A 24,639-nucleotide genomic window follows, 5' to 3' on the forward strand; every position below is an offset into this window, starting at 1 on the left:
CCTGAATTTGTTAAATATTCTGAACCAAAATATATCTGAAGACAATGCTTAAGTATTTTTAGATATTCTGTAATACTGGCTATTTATTGCAGAGATCAGAAAGTGCTACCCAATACTTTATGCCTTAAGAACAACCGGGAGATACTGGTAACATTTTAACACTCAGGCTAGGTGGTGACTAGAGGTGTTTATTTTATTGTTATTCATTATAACTTAGAATTATACAAATATTGTTTTGACTATACCATATTTAACAAATATAGCGGAGGTCAGATGAGGGGAGGAATGGCTGATAATCATGAATATGATAGCACGGAGCTGACTGAGTCTCACAGGGGAAGGGTCTTGGTAAAAAGTTACCAGGACCCTGGGACACTCCAAGCCTCAAGTATTCCAACAGGAGGAACTCCTCCCTTAGAACCTACTTCGTTATGCGAGTAGGTGGGGCGAGGGGGCAGGGCTCTTCAGGTGTCGAGTACAGGTCAGGAGTTAGAGGCACAGCCAAGGGCAGACACAGATGTAGGACAAGGCCAAATTCAATCAGCTCATGAATGGGAAAGGGATGCGGAAAGGAGACGGCAGCAGCTACATTAGGCATTAAAATAAGTCACAAATGAAAGAAGTGACAGGTAGCAGATCCAATCCAGACAAGAACTGGGTAAAGTACAGGGCAGCAGAGATAACCAAAGAGAAAGAGGGTTCTTGGTCACTGGGCCAGAAAGAAGCCTCCATGTTAGTGTGTGAAGGCAGGCAGCTTTGAACTTGCCCTCTTCAACACTCTAGAAATCAAAGTGGATTCCCTTTGAGGTCAAAGAATCATCTCCATTCCTTTGGAAACTTTCAGTTCCCGAGTTCGATGGAAAGGCTGTGTCTTTTAGTCTATTTAGGACTTGGAGGGATTTCTGGGTGCATGAAAAGAATAGTGAATCTTTTGGAGGCCTTCTCTTTAGAGGAGAAAATTGAGTCAAGAACAGGGAAGGTCCTGACACCAAAGGCAGAAACGAGAAGCAAATTAATGAACTTTAAAAATGAGAGTCCCAACTGAACACTGCTCCGCCCTCCCGCGTATACACATACACATATTTGTGAAGATAGACATTTAGCCAAGTAAATAAAGAAAATAAAACAAATCTGATATTTTAAAATAATGACTATGAGCTTCTAAGAAACCCAGAATAGATAGAGAAATCCTAACTAGTACAAGGGATGGAGGTAGGAAATGCTGGGGAAAATATGAATCTGATAAACAGAAGGGCAAGGAACATACTTGTTTTGAGCACTGGATCAGTGGTGCTTATCAGACTGCCCAGTGCACAGCTGACATATAACACTTTTCAAATTAATAAACAATTGAAATCCCTATAAATTAAGCTGTAATACCTTTTAGCCGCTTTTATTTTGCCAACTATTTATTATGAAAATATTTAAATGAACAGAAAAGTGTAAGCAATGTATAGTGAATATCCATTTACCTACTGCTGTTTCTACAATGAATATTTTATTGTATTTGTTTCATCACATGTACATCCAATCTTCCATTCTTCGTCCATCAACCCATTTAATTTTTAAAGGATTTCAAAGCTGGACACAGACATCTGTGCACTTCCCTCCTAAAGACTTCAATATCCATATCATTACCTAGAATTCAATATTTGTTTTGCATTTTTTGTGGGGGTTTTTGTGTGTGTGTGTGAGCTAAAAACTATACACAGTGAAATACCCAAATATTAAATTTCCATTTGATGAGTTTTGACAAATGCCTACAGTTATACTAAACCCAAACTCTAATGTTACTATCTCCTCAGAAAGTACTCATGCCCCTTCCCAATCAATCCCTTTCTCACACTCCCAAAGGAAAACACCGTTCTAAATTTTTTCATCCCCTATTTAGGTTGCCTGTTGTAGCACTTCATAAAAATGAAATCATATAGCATGAACTCTTTGGTGTAAGTCTCCTTTCATACAGCATGTTTTTGAGATTCATCCATGTTGTGTGTATCAGTACTGATCCCTCCATGTTGCTGAGGATGAGTCCAACTGTATGAATAAGCCACAGTTCACCTGCTCTCCTGTTGTTAGATCCCTAGGTTGTTTCCAATTTTGGAATATTATGAAGCTGCTGTAAACATATGTGTACGTCGCCCTAACTGGTTTGGCTCAGTGGATAGTGAAAGGTCCCAGGTTCGATTCCAGTCGGGGGCATGTACCTTGGTTGTGGGCACATCCCCAGTAGAGGGTGTGCAGGAGGCAGCTAAGCGATGTTTCTCTCTCATCGATGTTTCTAACTTTCTATCCCTCTCCCTTTCTCACTGTAAAAAAATCAATAAAATATATTTTTTAAAAAAACAAAAAACATATGTGTACGTCATTTTGTGTTGTTTTTTGTTGTTGTTGTTTTGTTTTTTTTTCATTTCTCCTGGGTAAAGATCTCCAAGTGGAATTTTCTAGGCTTTTCTAATGAACTGCCAGAATCTTTCTAAAGTGCTTGTACCAGTTTTACAGCCAATGACAATTTATATGAGTTCCATTACTAGCTCCACATCCTCACCATTTGATGTTGTCATTCTCTCCCCTCCCCTGAGTTTTATTGACGTACTAGAAGCCTGTTGCACGAAGATTCACGCAATAGGCCTTCCTTCCCCTGGCTGCTGGTACCGGTTTTCCTCCGGCACCTGGAACCCAGGCCTTTGGTGTGGCCACAGCGAGGCTTGGCTTCTCTGCTGCGGCCAAGCCTCTTCAGTCTTCACTCTGCGCCTGTGTATGCAAATTAACCGCCATATTTGTTGGGTTAATTTGCATAGCCACTCTGATTGGCTGGTGAGCATAGCGGAGTGACACCAATTTGCACGTTTCTCTTTTATTAGTCTAGAGATAATTCACAAATAAAATTGTAAGACATTAAAATATACAAGATGACTTGATATAATTTTATCCATTCTGCTGGATGTTTAGTGGTATCTCATGACTTAATTTGTAATTCTCTGGTAACTAATGTTAAGCACATTTTCATGAGAATATTGGCTATTCACATATCTTCCTTTTGATGGCTCACTTAGTCATTTTCTTAACAGTATCTTATGATAAACAAAAGTTTTTAATTTTGAGAAACTAAACTTTCTCATTTTTCTTTTTTGCTTATTGCTTTTTGTGTCATAGCTAAAAACTTTTGCCAAACTCAAAGTCAGAGATATTTTCAAGAAGTTTTATAGTAATAGCTTTTATGTTTATGCCTATGAATCATCTCTAAGTTTCCTTTCCCTACTAGATTACATTATAAATATGAGTCTATTTCTAGGCTCTTCCTCTGTTTCAGTGATCGATTTCCCCCAGTTTTGATTACTATAGCATTATAGAATTTCTGTAAGTCAGGGACTCTAAATCTTTTCCTAGATTACCTTGGATATTCTAAGTCTTTTGCATTTCCATATAAATAAAAAAATTTGGTCAATTTCTACACAAATCTCCTAGATTAATAATTGATATTGCACTGGATATTTAGATCAATTTATATCAATTATACATATCAAGAGAATTGATGTGTACAATATTATATCTTCAAATCCATGAACATGACATATCTTTCCACTTACTTAGATCTTTTAAATCTCTTTCAGTAATATTCAGTAGCTTTATCTGTATAGGTATTGAACATATTTTGTTAAATTTACCCCTAAGAATTTTATATTTTCAAATGCTATTATAAATAGAATTTTAAATTTCACTTTCCAAGTATTTTCTGCTACTGTATTTAAAAATGTTTTAGTATATTGATCTTGTATCTCAAGATACTGCTAAATATACTTGTATGTTCTTGTATTCTGTAGATATTTTGGGATTTTCTAGTTACCTGATGTCCACTAACCAAGAATACAGACACTTAACATCCTCCTTTCCAATTTATATGCCTTTTATTTTATTGTATTTTATTTGCTTTACTGTGCTGCTTAGGACCTCTACTATAAAGGGAATATATGTGGTGAGAGCAGACATCTTACCTTATTGCTAATCATAGGGGGTACGTCTTCAATATTTCACCATTAAGTATGATATTAGAAATAGATTTTTCAGAGAAGGCCTTTATCAGATTGAAAAGTTCCCTCCTATTCCTAACTTGCTAAGAGTTTTCTCACAATGTTAATTTTATCAGATGCCTTCTCCTCTTTTTTTTTTGCAGCTAATAAAATGATCATCTGGTGTTTTTCCTTTTATTTAATATGAACTATATTGACTGGTTTTATTTTATTGACTTCAAAGAGAGCAGGGAAAGAGAGAGAAACATGGATTTGTTGTTCCACTCATTTATGCACCCATTGGTTGATTCTTGTATGTGCTGGAACAAGAACGGAACCTGCAACCCTGGCATATGGGGACAATGCTCCAACCAAAGGAGCTATACTGGCCAGGTCTTAACTGATTTTCAAATATCAAACCAACTTTGCATTACGGGAAAAATCTCACTTTAGTCCTATGTATTATCCTTTTTACATACTAAGGGATTCTATTTGCTAATATTCTTTTAAGAAATTCTGTATCTAGCCCAGCTGCTGTGGTTCAGTGGTTGAGTGTCAACCTATGAACCAGGAGGTCATGGTTTGATTCCTGGTCAGAGCACATGCCTGGGTTGTAGTCTTGATTCCCAGTAGGGGGCGTGCAGGAGGCAGCTGATCAATGACTCTCCCTCATCATTGATGTTTCTATCTCTCTCTACTTCTGAATCAATAAAATATATTAAAAAAAGAAAAAAAAAAGGAAATTTGTATCTATGTTCATTAAGACATTTGTCTGTGATTTTCTTTTTCTTAAATGTCTTTGTCAGATTTTGGTGTAGTAGTTATGCTGGCATCATATAAAAAATTGGAAAGCGTCCCTTCCTAGATTTTTCAAAGTTTGTGTAAGACTGTTATTCTTCCTCAAATGCTTGATAGAGTTTACCAGTGAAACCACTGGGCCTGGAGTTTTCTTTGTAGGAAGGTTTTTTGTTACAAACTAGAGGCCCGGTGCATAAAAATTCATGCACTGGAGGGGGGTCCCTCAGCCCGACCTGCCCCCTCTCACAGTCCAGTCTGGGAGCCCTCAGGGGTGGGAGGCGACCTGTTGATCAGGGGAAGGTGACCCCCCCATCACACCTCTGCTGCTGCCACTGCTGGCAGCACAAGCCTTGGCCGGCCCTGGTTACCTGAGCCTCAGGTGGCCCTGGGCCGCTGGGCAGCTGCATCCGAGGCTTCCCTGCACCTCGAGCCGGCCCTGGGTGGCAAGGGGGCTGAGGGAACTGGGTGCTGCCATCTTTGAGGGCGGGGCAGTCAATTAGTTAGTATATTCCCTCCTTATTGGCTGTGGGCGCCGCCATCTTTGCAACAGCATGGCAACAGTGTGAGGGTTAATTAGCATATTCCCTCTTTATTAGATAGGATTCAATATTTTTAAGAGGTATAAAAATATTCAAAATTTGTATTCTAGCTTATATCAGTTTTACTAAGTGTTCTCTTCCCACAAGAAATTCAGACATTTTTTGTAAGTTGTCAAAGTAGTACAAGAAGATTGTTAATAATATCTTTTTTATGTCTTTAAAATCTATAGTGATATCCGTCTTTCCTATCTCATATTGGCAATTAGGGTTCTCTTGTTTTTTTTCTAGATCAGACTACATAAGGGTTTATCAATTCTGCTATCTTATCAATGACCAATTTTGAATTTTATTAATTTTCTTTATTGTTTTTTAAAATTTATTTGATATCTGTCCTTTATTATTTCCTTTCTTCTACTTACTTTGGGTTATTCTTCTTTTTCCAGTTTCATAAAATGTATATTAGATCAGTGACTTAGTTCTGTTTCCTAATATAAGCACTTGAAGATATAAATTTCCTTAGAAACACTCCTTAACTAGATCCCACACATTTTAATGTTATATTTTTATTACCCTTCAGTTCAAAAAGTTTCCTTCCTCATCTCTTCCTTCACCTGTGGATTATTTAGAAATATGTTAATTCCTAAATATTTAGAGATTTTTTTCTATTTTACTGATTTCTAACCTCCATGTGGTCAAGGAACATACTCTATATGCTTTTAATCCTTTTAAATATATTAGGACTTGTTTCATGCTACAACATATGGTCTGTCACACCACCTTTCATTTGCTTATGCCTCTATACCACATAAAAAAACCCTACTTGCTGAAGCCGGTTTGGCTCAGTGGATAGAGCGTTGGCCTGCGGATTGGAGGGTCCCGGGTTCGATTCCGGTCAAGGGCATGTACCTTGGTTGCGGGCATATCCCCAGTGGGAGATGTGCAGGAGGCAGCTGATCGATGTTTCTCTCTCATCGATGTTTCTAACTCTCTACCCCTCTCCATTCCTCTCTGTAAAAAATCAATAAAATATATATTAAAAAAAAACAAAAACAAAAAAACCCTACTGATGGCCAAGCCATATAAAATGAGTGGCAAAAAATGAACAAAGGACAGAACTCACTGATTTTTAAATATTCTTGTTTAAGATGTTATCTTTTGTTCTTTTTTGTTTTGTTTTTTCTAATTTCAAAATTGATAGCATATACTCTAGGAAGCATATTCCTTGACTGAAAACTGGAGAAAACTTAAACACTAAATATGACTTTCATTTGGAAATAAGCTACAAACTTGATTTGTTTTCCTTTAATTAAATGGCAGTCATTAGTTTTCCTTTTAAAATATATATTTTTTTATTGATTTCAGAGAGGAAGAGAGAGGCAGAGAGAGAGAGAGAAACATCAATAGTGAGAGAGAATCATTGACCAGCTACCTCCTGTACTTCCCACACTGGTGATCTAGCCCAAAACCCAGGCATGTGCCCTGACCAAGAACTCCTGATTCATAGGTCAACACTTAACCACTGAGCCATGCTAGATAGGCAGTTTTCCTTCTTTTTAAAGAAAAATTAGATTTATGCTTTAAAAGATTTGAGTGAGAGACCAAGTTTACCTTCATTCTTAAATGTAGAAGCAAAAGCTAAAGAACAGCAGTCGCCAACGGGTGGGCCGTGGACCACTGGTGGTCCGTGAGGTCTGAAAGGTTGGTGACCGCTGATACAGAATGTTTCTTATTGTTCTCATTTTGCTTTTTAAAGATATATAAAGCAAAGGGGATGTATGTAATGTCTGAAACCAGAGGGTGTGAGTTTAGGTTGAAGAGTTTTGTTGTGGTTGGAGTCTTCAGTTGGATAAGGCCATCCTCAGCTCTTCCTCTAAGACCTTTCTTTCTCTCCTCTGCCAAAGTGAGCAGCCACAGGTATTTTGCATATTTTTAGTTTCATGGCAAATTGGAAGTAGTTCTATTCAGTCCCATAAGGTGCAGAGCTGTATGCCCAGGTATGTTAAAGCCAAAACTTAACCTCTTATTTGAATCTAACATGGGCAGTCTTGAAATTTCATTAATATTTTGGTCTCTCTTACATAGCCAAAGAAGAATACTATTATTATCAGTTGAAATGATATACCTGTAGTTATAAGTAAGTACATAAATCCCAAACTTCGTTTGTAAAAAGTTGCTACAGAATAATGTTTTGATAGAAAACATTTTCATGTTACTACTCAAGCGGAGCCAAATTGAAAATGGTTCTATGAAGTATCATGCATATTTAGTCTGTGCATGATCACATACTACGCACATGGAAAAAATTGCTCAACTTTTAAAAATCAGTTACCGTGTTCTTCCTGTCAATAAGCTTCTTCTTGGGTTTCCCCTGCAGAAGTAGAAAGGGCAAGTGGGTTAGAGCACATTGCAGATATTCTCTCTGATTTCACACACTCACACCTGACATTTGTATTGTAGAGATTCAACATGGAATTATGCCAGGGAAGACATGTTGAGGGAGAAGCAGAGAGATGACTGAGAACATGCCCAGAAAAGAACAGAGTACCGGGAGCTTGAGGGAGGATCGAAACACAAAAGGGATAGAACAAATGAATTCTAAAGAAAAGTCGTAACAATTACTTGCATGTGTATATCCAGTCACAAATCAAGTCACATTATTCTTCACAACAATCATGTGAAGAAGGTTACTATTAGCCCCATTTATAGAAAGACCATTTTATGACATGCCCAAGGTTGGAGCTTACTAGGCTTAAATCTGAACCCAGGGCTTAGGTTTCACACTCCAGTACTCTTTATGCTTTCACTGAACTGTATTAGGAAAAGAAACCAATCTCCATTCTTACGAGGTCCAAAGAGCTGCTCAAGAGAAATAGATTTTCCACACTTGTTGGGCTTTCCATCACTTGTTGGGCTCTAACCAAAGTAGGTGAATGCCATTCATGTTAAATTGGCTTTTGTTTTTTTCCTTTAAAAAATTTTTTCCTCATTCGATTTCCTTTCACTTAACACTCTTTTCTTAAATTTCCCATTTTACTTGTACTCATTCGTATATGTGTATATGTAGCTCAGTATAATTTTATCAGTGTGCAAGTTCATGTGTCCAGGCAAGATACTGAACACTTCCTTCACCATAGGGATCCCATGTTGCTCTTTCGTGACAACACACTGCTTACCTAACTCCAGGCTCTCTTTAATCCGTTCTCCATTCTAAAATTGTATCATTTCAAAATGTTATATAAATGGAATTACACAATGTGTAACCTTTGGTATTGTGTGGGTTTTTAAGACACAAATGCAATCAATATCAAGATTTTCTATCTATAAAAAATCAAGTGAAAAGTTTGTCTTCACCAAAATGCTTTGTTTTTTCCTTCCCATGTCTTCTATTCATTCTAATGTCCTCATATTGTCCTACTGTCATCAGAAAGTCTCAAGATTATTTTAATTTTTCCATCATATAATGGTTTTTTCCACTAATTTGCAATCATGACTTCACATTACCATCACCTATGCAGCTTTTTAGTAAATACTAGTACTTCAGAGTTTGGGGGTGGGACCAGGGGATAAACATGGTTTACCAGATCCCCAGGTGTTATTAATTTGAAAGGGTTAAAATTACTATCACAATGTATGAAAGTATGTAAGATACTGTTTGCCAGAGCAGGGTGGGTAGGTGAGGGAGGAGTGGAGGAGGGCAGGAAAGAGACAAAATTAACCTATAAGAAATGATTACAGAATTAGTTAGAAAGTAGTTCTGACAATAATACAATGGAATCTGAAAGAGGAAAAACATCACTTCAAATAAAAGAGAAGAGCCTATTGGAAGATGTTAGTGCTTGCAATAAATACAATTTTAATTCTTCAATTTTTTCCAAAGCATGTTTTTGTATGTGAGCCTACCATGTAGTATATTCTTGATACTTGACAAAGATGAACATAACAAAGTACTTACTCATAAAAGTCAACTTATAAAGTAGATAGACTAGTTAGAAAACAGGCAATTATAATATAACTAGAGGCCCAGTGCATGAAATTCGTGCATGGGGGGTGGGGAGAGGGGTGTCCCTCAGCCTGGCCTGCACCCTCTCGCAATCTGGGACCCTTTGGGGGATGTCCGACTGCCGGTTTAGGCCCGATCCTGCGGTCGGACATACCTCTTGCAATCCGGGACTGCTGGCCCCTAACTGCTCACCTGCCTGCCTGCCTAATCGCCCCTAACCACTCTGTCTGCCTGCCTGATCACCCCTAACCACTTGCCTGCCTGCCTGATCACCCCTAACTGATCGTCTGCCTGCCTGCTGCCCCTAACCACTCTGCCTGCCTGCCTGATCACCCCTATCCACTCTGCCTGCCTGCCTAATCACCCCTAACCGCTCGCCTGCCTGCCTGATCACCCCTAACTGATCGTCTGCCTACCTGCTGCCCCTAACCACTCTGCCTGCCTGCCTGCTGCCCCTAACCACTCTGCCTGCCTGCCTGATCACCCCTATCCACTCTGCCTGCCTGCCTAATCGCCCCTAACCGCCTGATTGCCCCTACTGCCTCTGCCTGCCTGCCTGATAGCCCCTAACCACTCTGCCTGCCTGCCTGATCGCCCCTAACTGCTCGCCTGCCTGATCAGCCCTGACTGCTTGCCTGCCTGCCTGATCACCCTAACCGCCTCTGCCTCAGCCCTCGCTGCTACGGCTTCGTCCAGAAGGTCATTCAGCTATCCGGTCTAATTAGTATATTACGCTTTTATTATTATAGATATGGAAATTTAAATCAGACTGAGGGATAAAGAACCTCTCCTGGTCTGGTTAAGAGAAAGAAGAACATAGTTAGAAAAAGAAGTTAGGAATGGACTAAAGGTCATTCTGAGGTACAGTGATATGTAAAAATAAGGAGGCATAAAAGAGCATGCAGATGTGGTCTGGTTGGCCATGGGTTGTGTGGAGAAGTGAAGATTAGACTGAAAAGCCTGTCAAGAGTAGATCATGAGGGGCTTTCTTTGCTAAATAGGGAAATTCAGGGTTTTTTTAATCCAAGTTTTTGGAATGCAGAAGTGTTAACTGGGGCCTGAAGAAAGAATTCAGGGAGTAGATAGAAAAAATATTAACTGAAATTTAGCATTTCCTTCATATACATGCAGGAAACCATTCTCAGTAGTATTACTGTGATTTCATTACCCAAAGAAGTAACATCTTTTTTCATATTACTTTAGAGTTGTTAAGAGGAGTCTCAAAACATTGCCAACACTTACCATACTTTTGAAATTATGGTGGTTATAAGACCCACTGCTAGGTCTTGTTATTGAATGTGTTAATTAAAAAGCACAAGTTACATTTCAAATTTTTTTATTGTATGCTACCCCTAGCAGAATGTTTCCTAATTTTGGCTATTGTGGTGCTCTGCCCTCCTTCTCCCTCATGGGAAGCCCAAATATGGAAAGACCTAGACACAAGCCCAGAGTCCACATCAGTTCAGAAACAGACCAATACTACCCGTGAGGAAGCTCGTGTAGCCTGCCTATCCTAAGCAAACAGTCCATTACTTATAGATACGACTGGAAATCAAAGATCATCAAATACTAGTATTTGAGGAAATATAACAGTACAAACTAGAAAGAATGACATAAACAAACAGAACTAATCCAGAAGAATTAAATATAATACAAAAAAACCCCACCAAAAAACAGAAAAGAACACTAAACAAACTAATTAAGAATATCAAAGAGCCCTGGCCGGTGTGGCCCAATTGGTTGGGCATAGTCCTGTGCACCAGAAGGTTGCCAGTTAGAGTCACAGTCAAGGCACATGCCCCGTTTGCGGGCTTGATCCCCAGTAAGGGGCATGCAGGAGGGAACCAATCAATGCTGCACTCTCCCATCAATGATTCTTTTTCTCTCTCCCTCGCCCTTACTCTTTCTCTAAAAATCAATAAACTGTTCTTAAAAAAAAAAAAAGTCAAAGAGATGTGAAAAGATATTACATCCATAAACTATGAAAACTAGTCAGAAAGCAAAAATAGTTCTTTGATATTAAAATTATACTTGCCAAAGTAAAAAAATAAATTGAACAACCCTCTTCTGTGCTGGTCTTAAATAGGTAAGGCTGAAGTTGTTAGAGTTTAGATTTATTTAGAATTTTTGGAGACAAAGTTCAAGAAGTCTCCCAGAATTTAAATCTAAGAGATAATGAGATCAAAAGTCTGAGCAAAAAGTAAAGAACTATGAAGGAAATAGCAAAAGATCCAAAATTCATCTAACAAAGTTCCACACGAAGAGAAAAGGCAGGATGAGAGGTATACTTCCTCCAGTTGAAAGACTGAAATCTTCAGACTGAAAGTACTCATCCACTAAAAACCAAAGTAATGAAAAGTAACACATATGAACTCTAAGGATGGGGAGCCTCATAAAAAAACCAGGCTTCTATGTTTTCTAAGTAAATCTGAAGGTTTCTTTCATTACAAGTTGGGCAGTGTAATTAGTTCATCAATGGTAATAAGCATAAAGTTACAGAGAGAAATTGTAAATCCCATATTTCCTGATAACAGATCATGAAATTGCAAGAAACAGCTGAAATCTGGGTATCTTGTTTAACTATCCCACGAACCAATCAATGTGTTTCTCTCACATCGATGTTTCTCTCTGTCTTTTCCTCTCCCTCCCCCACTCTCCCTAAAAATCAATAGAAAAATGTCCTCAGGTGAGGATTTAAAAAAAGAGTCCTGCATAAAGGACATGTACCCTGAATTGAATATAGGTTTCTCTAAATAACTAAAGTACCTTATTTTCATAGTCAATTACTGAACTGCACTGTAATGCAGCTATGTCTCAGGGGCAAGAAAAATATGTGGGACTGAGCGGTCTCTGATTGCTATGCTATTTGAATTCCAATGTCTGTTTTCCATCATTTCCCCCTATTTTCCCTTGTATTAAGGTTATCAGTTGTCATTTCTTACAATTCTCAGTGTATTTATTTTGTGAATTACCTCCCCTCCACCTTTCTAATCTGATCATTCTAATCTCTTCTGGTCTGGAAAAACAGATGATCATGTCTGCTCAAATTGTGTCTAAAGTAAAAAGGCACTGAATAAGCGCCTTCCTTTAAAAAGAATAAAGTTTAGGGCATCTGTTAAGTTTATTTAAAGATCTTTATGGTTTAACTTTTAAAATTAAAAGATCTTTAAAATTTAAAGATCTTTATGCTTTAATCCCATCTAATATTTGTTTTATATTCCAAAACACCATTTGGTTAATAGATTAACAAAAAGGCATATTTGTTAGAAGATAAGCACATATTCCCCTCTACATAAAGGCAGCTTGATTAGTTTAACATTCTTAGCCTCTGGAAATGTTACAAAGTGCTGAGAGTGAATGAATTCTGGAAAAATGAGCTATTATGCTGTATTTTCTGCAAGGCCCTTTCTATCAAAGCTTTTACATAAAGACTTTTATAGAGCTGTTTTTCTTTCACTGTATGTTCTATTCCCTAATTTTGTGATCTAGTCCTACCAAATTTATAAGAATAGCAAATCCCTACCTGTCCGGGAAGAGACGTGTTGCCAGCATATAGTTCATGGAGGTTTTGTGTTCAAGGTAGGACCTGAAAGACAAAGAAAGGAACTGGTTATTTCTTAAGCTTATTGAAAACAGAAAATATAGAAATAAAACCAGGAATCAAGTACAGAAGTAGCAGGTTACTAATGTACTGTTTCTAAAGTGGCAAAGGAGGAGGCAGTTGCTCAAATTAAAATGATAAAATAGCCCAGCCGGCATGGCTCAGTGGTTGAGTGTCGACCTATGAACCAGGAGGTCACGGTTCGATTCCCAGGCAGGGCACATGCCTGGGTTGCAGACTTGATCCCCAGAGTGGGCTGTGCAGGAGGCAGCCAATCACTGATTCTCTCTCATCACTGATGTTTCTATCTCTCCCTCTCCCTTCCTCTCTGAAATCAACAAAAATATTTTTCAAATGATAAAATACTAGAGTAGCAGCAAATATAATACAAGGAATAGAGGGCTTATTTAGAAAATAAGAAATAAAAGCAGGATTTCTTGGATTACTAAAGGTGATATACTAAATTCAGAAAATAAAACTGAAAATGAAAACAAAGCCACCAGCAAAAAAATCGTATCTAGCTGAGAGAAAAGGTCAAATGAAGTTGGAAATGGGGGATGCAAAAATGAGAGAATGTGGATGGAAGATTGTTTCAATCAAGAAATTCCTCCAGAGCTTTCAATGGCTCCTTGATGCCTACTGCTGGAGGCATACACGTTCTCTTCCAAGTTTTCAAAAGTTGGATAATCTATACCACACTTTGTCCACACAGTTCCCCAACATGGATCCTGCAGTAGAGCCAGGCAAGGCTCCTTACGGTCCTCTCACACCACACCTCCCACTGATCCTTTTGCCTCTGTCTGGATACGTTCAGAACCTATTCTCCAAAAGGAGCTCGGACCACCCTGCTGCAGGGAGCCTTCCTGATATGACTGTTCCAAGTCTACAGAGGTGCCTTTGTCTGAACTACCCTGGCCTTTACTGTATATCAGAGGGACCTGTTATATACTGTCTCAGAGAGTCAAGTTGTTCTCGGAAAGCAGCATGACGAAGCAGGACAAAAGTAGAATCTGGAGTCAGAATCCCTGTGTCAAGTCCCACTGTGAGATCACAAACAAGTCACATTACTGAGCCTTACTTTCCTCATAATTAAAGTGAGCAAAACAATGATGTGTTTAAGTACATTATAATTACATAGAGCTACAAAAATCTGAGCTATTTTTATCATATGTATACACAATTTCTCCATAATCTTACCGTTAATTCTCAAAGAGCAGGGTTCCCATATAATAATATCTGGTTTATAATCCAAAGTACCAGGCAAATATTAATACTTGGTTAATACTCAATAAATATGTATTAATACAAATTTGAACAACTGGACTTCACTGAAATTTAAAACTTCTGTTTTTTAAAAGCCACTGTTACAAAAGTGAAAAAACTAGCCACAGACTTGAAGAAAATATTCACAATATAAATAGCTGAGAAAGGGCTTGTATCTAAAGTCCTTCATAACACATAATAAAAAGATAAAAATCCGCCCTAGCTAGTTTGGCTCAGTGGATAGAGCATAGGCCTGGGAACTGAAGGATCCCAGGTTCGATTCCAGTCAAGGACACATGCCTGGGTTGCGGGCTCAATCCTCAATGGGGGGCGTGTAGGAGGCAGCTGATCAATGATTCTCTGTCATCACTGATGCCTCTATCTCTCTCTCCTTCTCCCTTCCTCTCTGAAATAAAAATATATTAAAAAAAGATAAAAATCCTAAATTTAAAATAGAAAAATAAGATACACAAATGGCCAACAGAATACGAATGCTCATTATCATTATCCATAGAAGAGCAAGTTAAAACCATAGAGATATGCTACTACTAGAATGCCTAAAAGTAAAAGCCTGACAATAACAAGTGTTGCCAAGGATGGGGAACAAGTAGAACGCTCATACATTTATACTGGCAAAATGGTACTATTACCCTTTATCCCTTATCACATGACCCACCTATTCCATTCCTATGTATTTATCCAAAAGAAACATAACCTAATCATACATCCATACAGGGACTTGTCCATGAATGTCATAGCAGCTTTCTCCATAACAGCCCCAAACTGGATCCAGCCCAAATGCTCCACAACAGCCCAATAGATAAACAAATTGTGGTATATTCATATACTGAAACAGTACGTAACAATAATGACATAACTATTACTTTAAACAACATGAATAAATCTCAAAAACACTGCACCAAACAAAAAAATCCTGACACCAAAGAGTACATTCTGTATGATTCCACTTATATGAAATTCTAGGAAAACTAGAGTGACATACAGCAGATCAGTAGATGTCTGAGACTTGAGGTAATGGGGGAATGACTATTAAAAGAGACAGAAGGGGACTTCTGGAGGTGACAGAAATGTTCTATATCTTGATTGTGGTGATGGCGGTGGTTTAACTGGTGTTTATATTTGTTAAAACTGATCGTCAAACTGTACACTTAAAATGGATGCATTTTATAGCATGTAACCAGATCTCAATAACTAAAAATAAACAATATATTGCTTAGGCACACATATAGATGATAAAACATTTTTTTTCCAAAACAAGGTAATGATAAGCACAAAATCTAGGAGTGTCCAATCCTAAATTAGGAGGGTAGTTAGGAAAGAGGCAGGGGATTAAAAAAAAAAAAAAAAGAGGAGGAATGCATAGGTAGATTAAATTATTGTTAATGCTCTAGTGCTTGGGTTGGTGATATTCATAGTCTTATCTACACTAATAAAAGACAAACATGCAAATTGACCATACCTTTGCTACACCTTAAGCCACACCCACCAGCCAATCAGAGCAAACTATATGCAAATTAACCCAACCAAGATGGCGGCTGGCAGCCACTGAGCTGGAGCAAGCAGGAGGCTTGGTTGCCCCAGTGATGGAGGAAGCCAAGCTTCCCGCCTGCTGGGGCCGGCTCTGAGCTCCACTCAAGGCAACAAAGTTTCAATTATAGAAGATAAACAAACCCCAGATACCTGCTTTCAGCCGGCCGTGGCCACGGAGCTGGAGCGAGCAGGAGGCTTGGGTTGCCCCTGGCGATGGAGGAAGCCAAGCTTCCCGCCCACCCTGGCTGGCTCTGAGCTCCACTCAAGGCTACAAAGTTTCAATTATATAATGTAAATAAATCCCAGAATTTAAAAAAAAAAAAGAAAAAAAGGAGAGGCTGGGAGCTTCCATCGCCGGGGGGCTTGGCCAGCCTGAAAACGGCCCTCAGACCCTCACCCAGACTGGCCTGGAACCCCAGTGGGGACCCCCCCACCCTAAAGGGGGTGTGGCCAGCCTGCAAACAGCCATCAGCCCCTCACCCAGGCTGGCCAAACCTCCATGGGGTGAGGGCTTGACCAGCCTGCAAACAGCCATCAGCCCCTCACCCAAGCTGGCCAGGCACCCCAGTGGGGACCCCCACCCTGAAGGGGGTGTGACCAGCCTGCAAACACCCATCAGCCCCTCACCCAGGCTGGCCAGGCACCCCAGCGGGACCCCCACCCTGATCCAGGACACCCTTCAGGACAAACCAGCCGGCCCCCACCCGTGCACCAGGCTTCTATCCTATATAATAAAAGGGTAATATGCAAATTGATCCTAACAGCAGAACGACTGGAAATCACTGGTCACTATGACACACACTGACCACCAGGGGGAAGATGCTCAATGCAGCAGCTGTCCCCTGGTGGTCAGTGCGCTCCCACAGGGGGAGCTCTGCTCAGCCACAAGCCAGGCTGATGACTGCCAGCACAGCAGTGGCGACGGGAACCTCTCCCGCCTCCTCAGCAGCACTAAGGATGTCCGATTGCAGCTTAGGTCTGCTCCCTGCTGGTAAATGGACATCCCCCAAGGACTGCCGGGCTGCCAGAGGGATGTCTGACTGCCAGCTTGGGCCCGATCCCCCAGGGAGCAGGCCTAAGCCAGCAGGTGGACATCCTCCGAGGGGTCCCAGACTGCAAGAGGGCATAGGCTGGGCTGAGGGACCCCCTCCCCGAGTGCACAAATTTTTGTGCACCAGGCCCTAGTAAATAAATAAACAAACAAAATAAGAAAAGCACCATGTGGGGAGCAATAATGACACCATGTCACAATTATCCAATTGTGTGGATGTAAGGTATAGATTTAAAAAAAAAAAAAGGCAGTCACCTCACCCGTATATTTCCCATGTCTCTGATGTAGGGAATATCCGAATAAATCCACCTCTCCGATCATTCTCTTCCTTCACCCTCCGTAAAACTCTGATCTACATAGAGGAAAATAAAATAAAATTACTATCTATTTTGAAAACTGGAATTCATGCAGTTATAGAAAAGAGTTATGATCCAAGAATATGAAAGAAGCATGAGGAAGAAATTAATTACATTTAAGATGCTGTTTTCTGGAAAAAAAAAATTTCCCCCATCTTGAATCTTATATTTTTCAATATAAGATAATATATTGAGATCTGGTTACATGCAATATAATATATTATCAATATATTTTTCAATATAAGATAGGAGCTGGTCATGAATATTATAAGTAACTCACTAATGTTCTCTGAACCACAAAAGCCTGAAACAGTTATCTCACCTCCTCCATTGACAGACCAAGCACAGAACCACCTAGTTTCGCCGGCACCTTCTCCCGGGCTGAGCCCACAAGGTTTTTCATCTCCGCATCACTGGCAGAGAGCGGACGGGAACGCTAAAAAGAAAAACAAACGAAAAAAACATTTTATTACCTTTCTGTATTTCCCTCTATTCAGTTCCTCAACATCATTATCTTTCCGAATATGTGTAAGCTCAAATCCAAAGCCCATTTTCGAAACCCTGGGAAAGAAATGAAAGCTGGTAAACTCAAAGGCAAGAAGAGAAAACAGAAGAGTAGGAAACTAATATGGGTTGAGATAGTTAAGTAGAAAAAAAAGGATGTGCATGTGTCTTTCTAAGCTAGTACTCCTAATCTTGGTTTAGAATACATTTAATATTTTCAAGAATATGGAAAAAGTATGAGGAAAACCTCAGTATAAAATTAAGTGTGCATTTATTTCAGTAACTATACTCTTTTCATCACTGGGAAGAAGAATTAGAACTGAGACAGAAGACAGGAAACCAAAGAGCTATTGTCACAGATGAACAAGTTGGGTGGTGGGATGTTTTAGAACTTGAAGGGGAAAATAATGAGAATAGAGTCATGAGTGACACATAAAAGAACTACGACCAAAAGAGTACAACTTGAGAAATACTCAGGTTGCTGGACTTTAAGAGACCTGAGTCATGGCCGCGTGCCCTGGGCACTCTGCAAAAGCAAGTAAATGTGCCATGCTCACCACAGACCCCCCAAAATGATCTGTACTGTTTTCCCTTCTGAATGATGATTAGGAATGTCATCTGAGAACAAAAGTTTTAAGTGACTTTGATGTTAAGTGAACAGAAAAATATAAAATGGGAAGTCAGATGGTATAAAGCATGAGAATAGATTATTATTGAAACAGATGAAAAGACATAAAATAAGACAAATCTGCCAAGTAGGGCAAACATGAAATAATTCAAGAAATGTGGGTATAAATTGACTTTCTGAATTCCTAGAAGTAACTTTGTCCAGAGAGAAGAAGCCCATCTGTCAGAAGCTATTCCTGTATTTATTTTTCTCTTTGTGTAGACTATCTATGGAAAGGCATTTTGGTAACTAATTTTTGAACGTTTTAGCAATACTAACTGTTATGGACTGAATTTTGTGTCCCTTCAAATTCATATGTTGAAGCCCTAATCCCCAATGTGATGGTATTTAGAGGTGGGGCTTTTGGGAATGAGGGTTAGTTGAGGTCAGGAGGGTGAGGTCTGATCTGATGGAATTAGTGTCCTTAAGAGACACCAGAAAGCTTTCTCTCTACCTCCTCCTCCCACCAAGCATACACATGAAAGAGGTCATGAGAGCACACAGTGAGATGTTGGCCACCTACAGGCCAAGAGAAGAGGCCTCAGAATAAAACCTACCTTGCCAGAACCTTGATCTTACACTTTTTAGCCTCCAAAGCTGTGAGAAATACATTTCTGTGGTTTAAGCCAGTCTATGATTATTTTGTTATCGCAGCCCAAGCTGACTAACACATCCCTGTATACAAAAAACCATGAATGGTTTTACCTTTGGATACAAGGGAGACTGATATATACTAATCTTCAAAACTAGTATGGGAGTTATAAAAAAAACAGCTTTTTCTGCCCTAGCCAGTTTGGCTCAGTGGATAGAGTGTCAGCCTGCAGACTGAAAGGTCCCAGGTTTGATTCCGGGCCAGGGCACATGCCTGGGTTGTGGGCTTGATCCCCAGTAGGGGGTGTGCAGGAGGTAGCCGATCAGCGATTCTTTCTCATCATTGATGTTTCTATCTCTCTATCCTTCTCCCTTCCTCTCTTCTGAAATCAGTAAAAATAAATTTAAAAAAATTTTTTTTAAATAAAATAAAAAGACAAAACAGATTTTCTGACAGGTAACTAACTCCATGATGAGATATCTATATAAAGGAAAAACCATGAAATTAGCAGATATAAGCAACATGTGAAGGCAGGGACTTTATCTGTTTAGCTTTGCCTGTGGTACTCAGCACAGAGAAGGATGTAAATAAATATTTGTTGAACAAATAATGAATGAATGAATGTGCTGACACACAGATCAATCATGGTTAGAATAAAACTTTACAGAAGAGTTTGGGAAAAATTTTAATTCTCTTCGAATCTCTGGGTATACATTAAATACTATGTGTTGGGATTAAAGGGGAATCAAGAAGAAAGTTTAAAGATTTAGAAAGGGAATCAATATAAATAATGTAATCATTAGAAAACATCGCTAAAGTGTGAATGCTTATTTAGTGAATAATTTGGAAAAGCCAAAACATTAACGGATGCTTTCAGGACTTTTCTCATTTTCACTTACTAAATGTAAAAATACTCATCTACTTCACATGTACAGCATGACTCTGATTAGAAAGCCACAGGCATTGATTCCTGTAAAATCAAGTACCTCATCACCTAACACTATTTAAGAGTACCTGAAAGTCCTCTGAAATTATGAAGAAGAGAATATGAAGCAAGCACATTTAAATGATGTCATAAAGATGAAGAATTTTAGACTAGAAAGGATATTATTTAAAAGTGTTGCCGAAACCGATTTGGCTCAGTGGATAGAGCGTTGGCCTGCGGACTCAAGGGTCCCAGGTTCGATTCAGGTCAAGGGCATGTACTTGGGTTGCGGGCACATCCCCAGTGGGAGATGTGCAGGAGGCAGCTGGTCGATGTTTCTCTGATCATCGATGTTTCTAACTCTCTATCTCTCTCCCTTCCTCTCTGTAAAAAATCAATAAAATATATTTAAAAAAATAAAATAAATAAAATATATTTAAAAAAATAAAATAAAATAAAAGTGTTGATAAAGTAACATCTATATTAAAAGGTTAATAAAAATATTTTAAGAAATAGTTATTACTTACTAGGATAGTTTTAAGAAACACAGGATCTTATTTATTAAGAACATGGGTCAAACCACTATTGAATAACATCTACTGAGCACCTCCAATTTTTGTTTTTGTTGCTCATATATATTTGCTTTTCTAGGACCTAATTTTCTTTTTTTTTTTAAATAGAGAGGGAGAGGAGGACGTAGGGAAGAGAAAAAGAGAGAGAGAGAGAGACAGAGAGAGAGAGAGAGAGAGAGAGAGAGAGAGAGAGAATTGCTGTTCCACTTATTGATGCATTCATTGGTTGATTCTCGAATGTACCCTGACTGGGGATTGAACCCGCAACCTTAGCATATGGATATGATGCTCTAACCAGCCAGGGCTCTAGGACCTAATTTGTACCTCTGTGGAACTGCTTCCTAATAAAAGGATATTCCTGGCTTCTGGAGGCTGGGACTATAATGATGCTGCAGCTTTCCTCTACGAATCTAAACCTGTTCCCATCAACAGTGAATCAGCACCACAAAACTCTTATCCTTCGCTGCAAATCACTTTCAAAGAGTTGTCTCCCATACACATTCACAACCGCTCTCTTGCTACTCACAGCTCACAACTGTAACTCTGGCTACTGCCAGCATTTTTGTGGGCTCTCTGGGTGGGACACATGGAAATTCAGGCAGGTGCTCCTGGCTGGGGTATTTGCGAGGTCTGAAAGAGAAAGGGTCTGAGGGCCTGAGGGCTAATGGTGCTTGTTAAATGAATGTCCCAGCTGTTAACCCCCACAAAGCTAACAGCTTTACTCTTTTATTGCCACAAATATCACCAGGCTGCAAAAAGATGTCAAAAATACTCCAAGAGACCTTATTTATTTTCATCTAAACTATTAAAAAGTCTTAGAGAAAGAGAAGAGTGAAAGATTGTAGCTACTAAAGTCTAGGTATCTCAAATGCTTCTCTAAAACTCCACCCACGTTTCCAGTGTCTTTGGGGAAGCTATTAGAAAGTCAAAAGTAATTTTGCCAATCTCTAGTTTTCCAAAACATTTGAGATTAGAGAGAATTTTTAAAATCAACATAATATCTACTGTACTGGTTTATAGAGAAATGTACTTACACATAAACAACAATGCATTACTATCCCAGACCACTGGTTAAATCATACCAATATTTGTTAATGAAATGAACTACTAAGGAATGTGACCTAAATTATAGACACAGGTGAGAGAAAAGGCAGTGAGAAAAGGGGAGACTGGAGGAAGAGGTGAAAGAAAAGGAGGAGGAGGGAGCGGGAAGAATGCTAAGGAAACATACCTGGAGATTAAAAGCAAAGTAAAAAAAAAAAAGGGGGGGGGGAATTGACCAATTAGAAAGGCCACCAGGAACTGTCACAAACAAGAGCAAAACAGTCCAAATGCAAGCCATTCGGTAGCTTTGGCTTTGGGCATGTCAGCTCAGCTACATTTGCTGGGTGGTAGACAGACTAAAGCCACATATTCCAATGGAGTGACTGAATGCACGAAGGAAATAAAGCACTCTGAACTTGCAGAGAACCACTGTCTCTGGCTAGATGACACATAATTTAAACTCCTGGGTGCTCAGATAGACCTTAAACTGCCAAATACTGTCTTGATAAGAATTCTGCCATGCAACATGTATCAAAGATGTTATTAGTACAACTTACGATTGCAAAATATACCCAGAGAAGAAACCTTTACACACCTAACCTTTATTACTGGGGAAGAACTAACTGAGAATGTGAAATTACTGAGACAAAAAACCACCTGTCCCATTAAAAGCAGTAAGAAACAGATATTGAATCAGAAAATTAATTCTCAGCCTAAAGAAAGATGGCAAGTACCACCTACAATGAGAAGAACTGGACAAAACACTGAATATGAAAACAGGTGCGGTATTCTAAAAGACATCACAATTGAGGGACAAAAATAAAATCTGTTTGACAGAGAACACATGCAAAGAATAAAAGTGTCTGATGCTGTTCTACCAAGTTTAGAATTCTGTGTTAGAAACAAATGAACTAGAAATAGTTCAATTTATTTGTGATGTGTCTTGCCTCTAGAAAATAAAAGGTAAAATCAAGTTTAAAAGCAACATGAATTAATTCTATCAAATTAAAGAAAATGATCAAAAAGGGCTAAATGCAAATAAATCTGGGGGGAAATAGACCCCCCCCAAAAAAATGGCTAATAGAAGAGCTTTAAATGTAATGACAACCAGAAGTATACTTTAATATTAGGGGGGGGGGGAGTAAGTAGGCTTGTGTTACAATAAAAACAGAGATATTCAACATCTGGAAATTGGGAATAAATGTAAGTCTGCAAGTCTGAGAGACATGCATCTTCTTATTAAAGGAACTGGCTTTAAAAACAAACAAAAAACTTACCAAAACCACTTATAATTATGTTTGAAAAATCATGAAGAACTGAGGAGGTGCCAAAGAATTAGAAAAAACAAGTAAGGTTCCAATCTTCAAAATTATGTAAGTACTAGAGGCCCGGTGCACAAAATTTGTGCACTGGGGACGGGGGGGGGGGGAGGGGGGGGGGTTGGTGTCCCTCAGCCCAGCCTGCCCCCTCTCACAGCCCGGGAGCCCTCAGTGGATGGCCTACTGACGGCCATAGTCTGGCAGCAGAGGCTCAGAGCAGGCGCCCCGTGTGTGTGTGTGTGTGTGTGTGTGTGTGTGTGTGTGTGAACGCGGAGGCTTGAAGCAGGTGCCCCTCTGTATTGATCTCTCAGGCTCCTGGCCTCGCCTACTTATTGTTCTCTCCCTTGAGCTGCGGCCAGGGCAGGGTGCTATCTGCGGGCCGCGCTTGCCTGCTGGGTGCTGCCTGCTGGCGGGTCGCCGTGGTAATGCCTGCTGGGCTCATGTTGCCAGGGTGACGCTGCCAGCATCCTGCCCCAGCTGCTATGGGCCCCGCCATCTTTGTCGCAGAGTGACAGTTAATTTACAAATTACTCTTTTATTAGATAGGATGCTCCTGGTGATCACCACCTGATAAGTCTAACTTGAATCCCTAGTAAAATAATGGGACAAGTAATTAAAGAAAAAATCCATAAGCAATCAGTTTAATGGGTTCATGAAATATAGAAGCATGCAGACTGCTTTATATTAAAACATGCTTTAATTTTTTTTGTTTTTTTAGGACAAAATTACAAAAAAAGGGAATATAGCAAATAGATTTAATACCTTTGGATTTTACAGAGGCATTTGTAAAAATTCCATAAAATTTTTGTTCAAAATTACATTTCCAATTAGGGCTTAATGTCATGATACAATGATTAAAATACAAAAACAAAAACTGAAAACAGTTAAAAGACGAAACTGTAGGATAAGATAAATAGCAGTGAACCAAGTAAAGAAGTGATTTCCAAAATGGGTCTTAGGCATTATTTAGAATCTTCATTAATGCCTGGGAGGATGGATAAATAAATAAATAATAAAATCATTTATTTGCATTTGTGGATAACAGCAAATGTGAAAAATATAACTATAGATAAATGAATATTTTTTAAAACACCCACCAGATATTGTGGAATGGGTAGGAGAAAAATCAATAGGATTCAAAAGTGTGAAGGAGACTAAATCTTATGAAGGTAAACTATGTGTCCAGAGCTATCCTAAATACTTTGCCTCTATTTTATCATTTCTTTCTCACCCATAACTCCATGTACGTATTATTATTCTCATTTGACAAATGTGGGAAGTGAGCCTCAGAGACTTAAGGGAACTCGCCCAAGATCTAACAGTTAAGGAATAGTCAGACAGCCAACAGGCAAAGAACTACGTATGACTCCACAACCTGGTATCAACAGACAAAGAACACTTGACAGAGTCTAAATGGCCGGAGCAGAGAATTTCTTTCTTTTTTTTTTTTACTGAGTTTTGACTAAACTGCTGTGGAGTTGAAAGTGCCTCATTAACAGAAAGACAGTGACAAAGTAGAACACTGCAAAGAACAATAAGAGTCAAAGAATTCAACATGTGTAAAGTTGGCTGAATAAAACCACAAAGGCACAAAGCCTGTGTCACATTAGCAGTGTTCAAAGACATTACTAGAGAGAGGTCTTGCTCATCCACAGGCTATTGCAACCTATGGCACTTCCAGCAATGGAGTAGATGTACTATGGTTAAAATGGGTAAAGAGAAATTAAGATTAGAATTACGTATCAGAGGCACTTCTTTGGAGGCAAATTCAGAAGGCTATGGAACAGTACTTTTAACGTTCTCCTTAAGTAGACTAGTTTGAGGGATATGTAGAATGTAAGCTCTCT

General features: G+C 39.1%; 1 protein-coding gene across 1 annotated transcript in view; it reads right to left on the minus strand.

Annotated features, from left to right (window-relative positions):
* Positions 1–24,639, minus strand: part of TTLL5 (tubulin tyrosine ligase like 5) — a 196,061-nt gene that overhangs the window by 96,474 nt on the left and 74,948 nt on the right. The window contains exons 16-20 of the mRNA XM_023762178.1: positions 17,492–17,605; positions 17,074–17,165; positions 12,871–12,933; positions 7,677–7,715; positions 3,937–3,956 (exon numbers count right to left, since the gene is read on the minus strand). Of these exons, the coding sequence (XP_023617946.1) occupies positions 3,937–3,956; positions 7,677–7,715; positions 12,871–12,933; positions 17,074–17,165; positions 17,492–17,605 (328 nt within the window). The remainder of the gene's footprint in view (positions 1–3,936; positions 3,957–7,676; positions 7,716–12,870; positions 12,934–17,073; positions 17,166–17,491; positions 17,606–24,639) is intronic.

This window comes from Myotis lucifugus, unplaced genomic scaffold (assembly GCF_000147115.1).
Source record: "Myotis lucifugus unplaced genomic scaffold, Myoluc2.0 scaffold_235, whole genome shotgun sequence".
NCBI lineage: Eukaryota > Metazoa > Chordata > Mammalia > Chiroptera > Vespertilionidae > Myotis > Myotis lucifugus.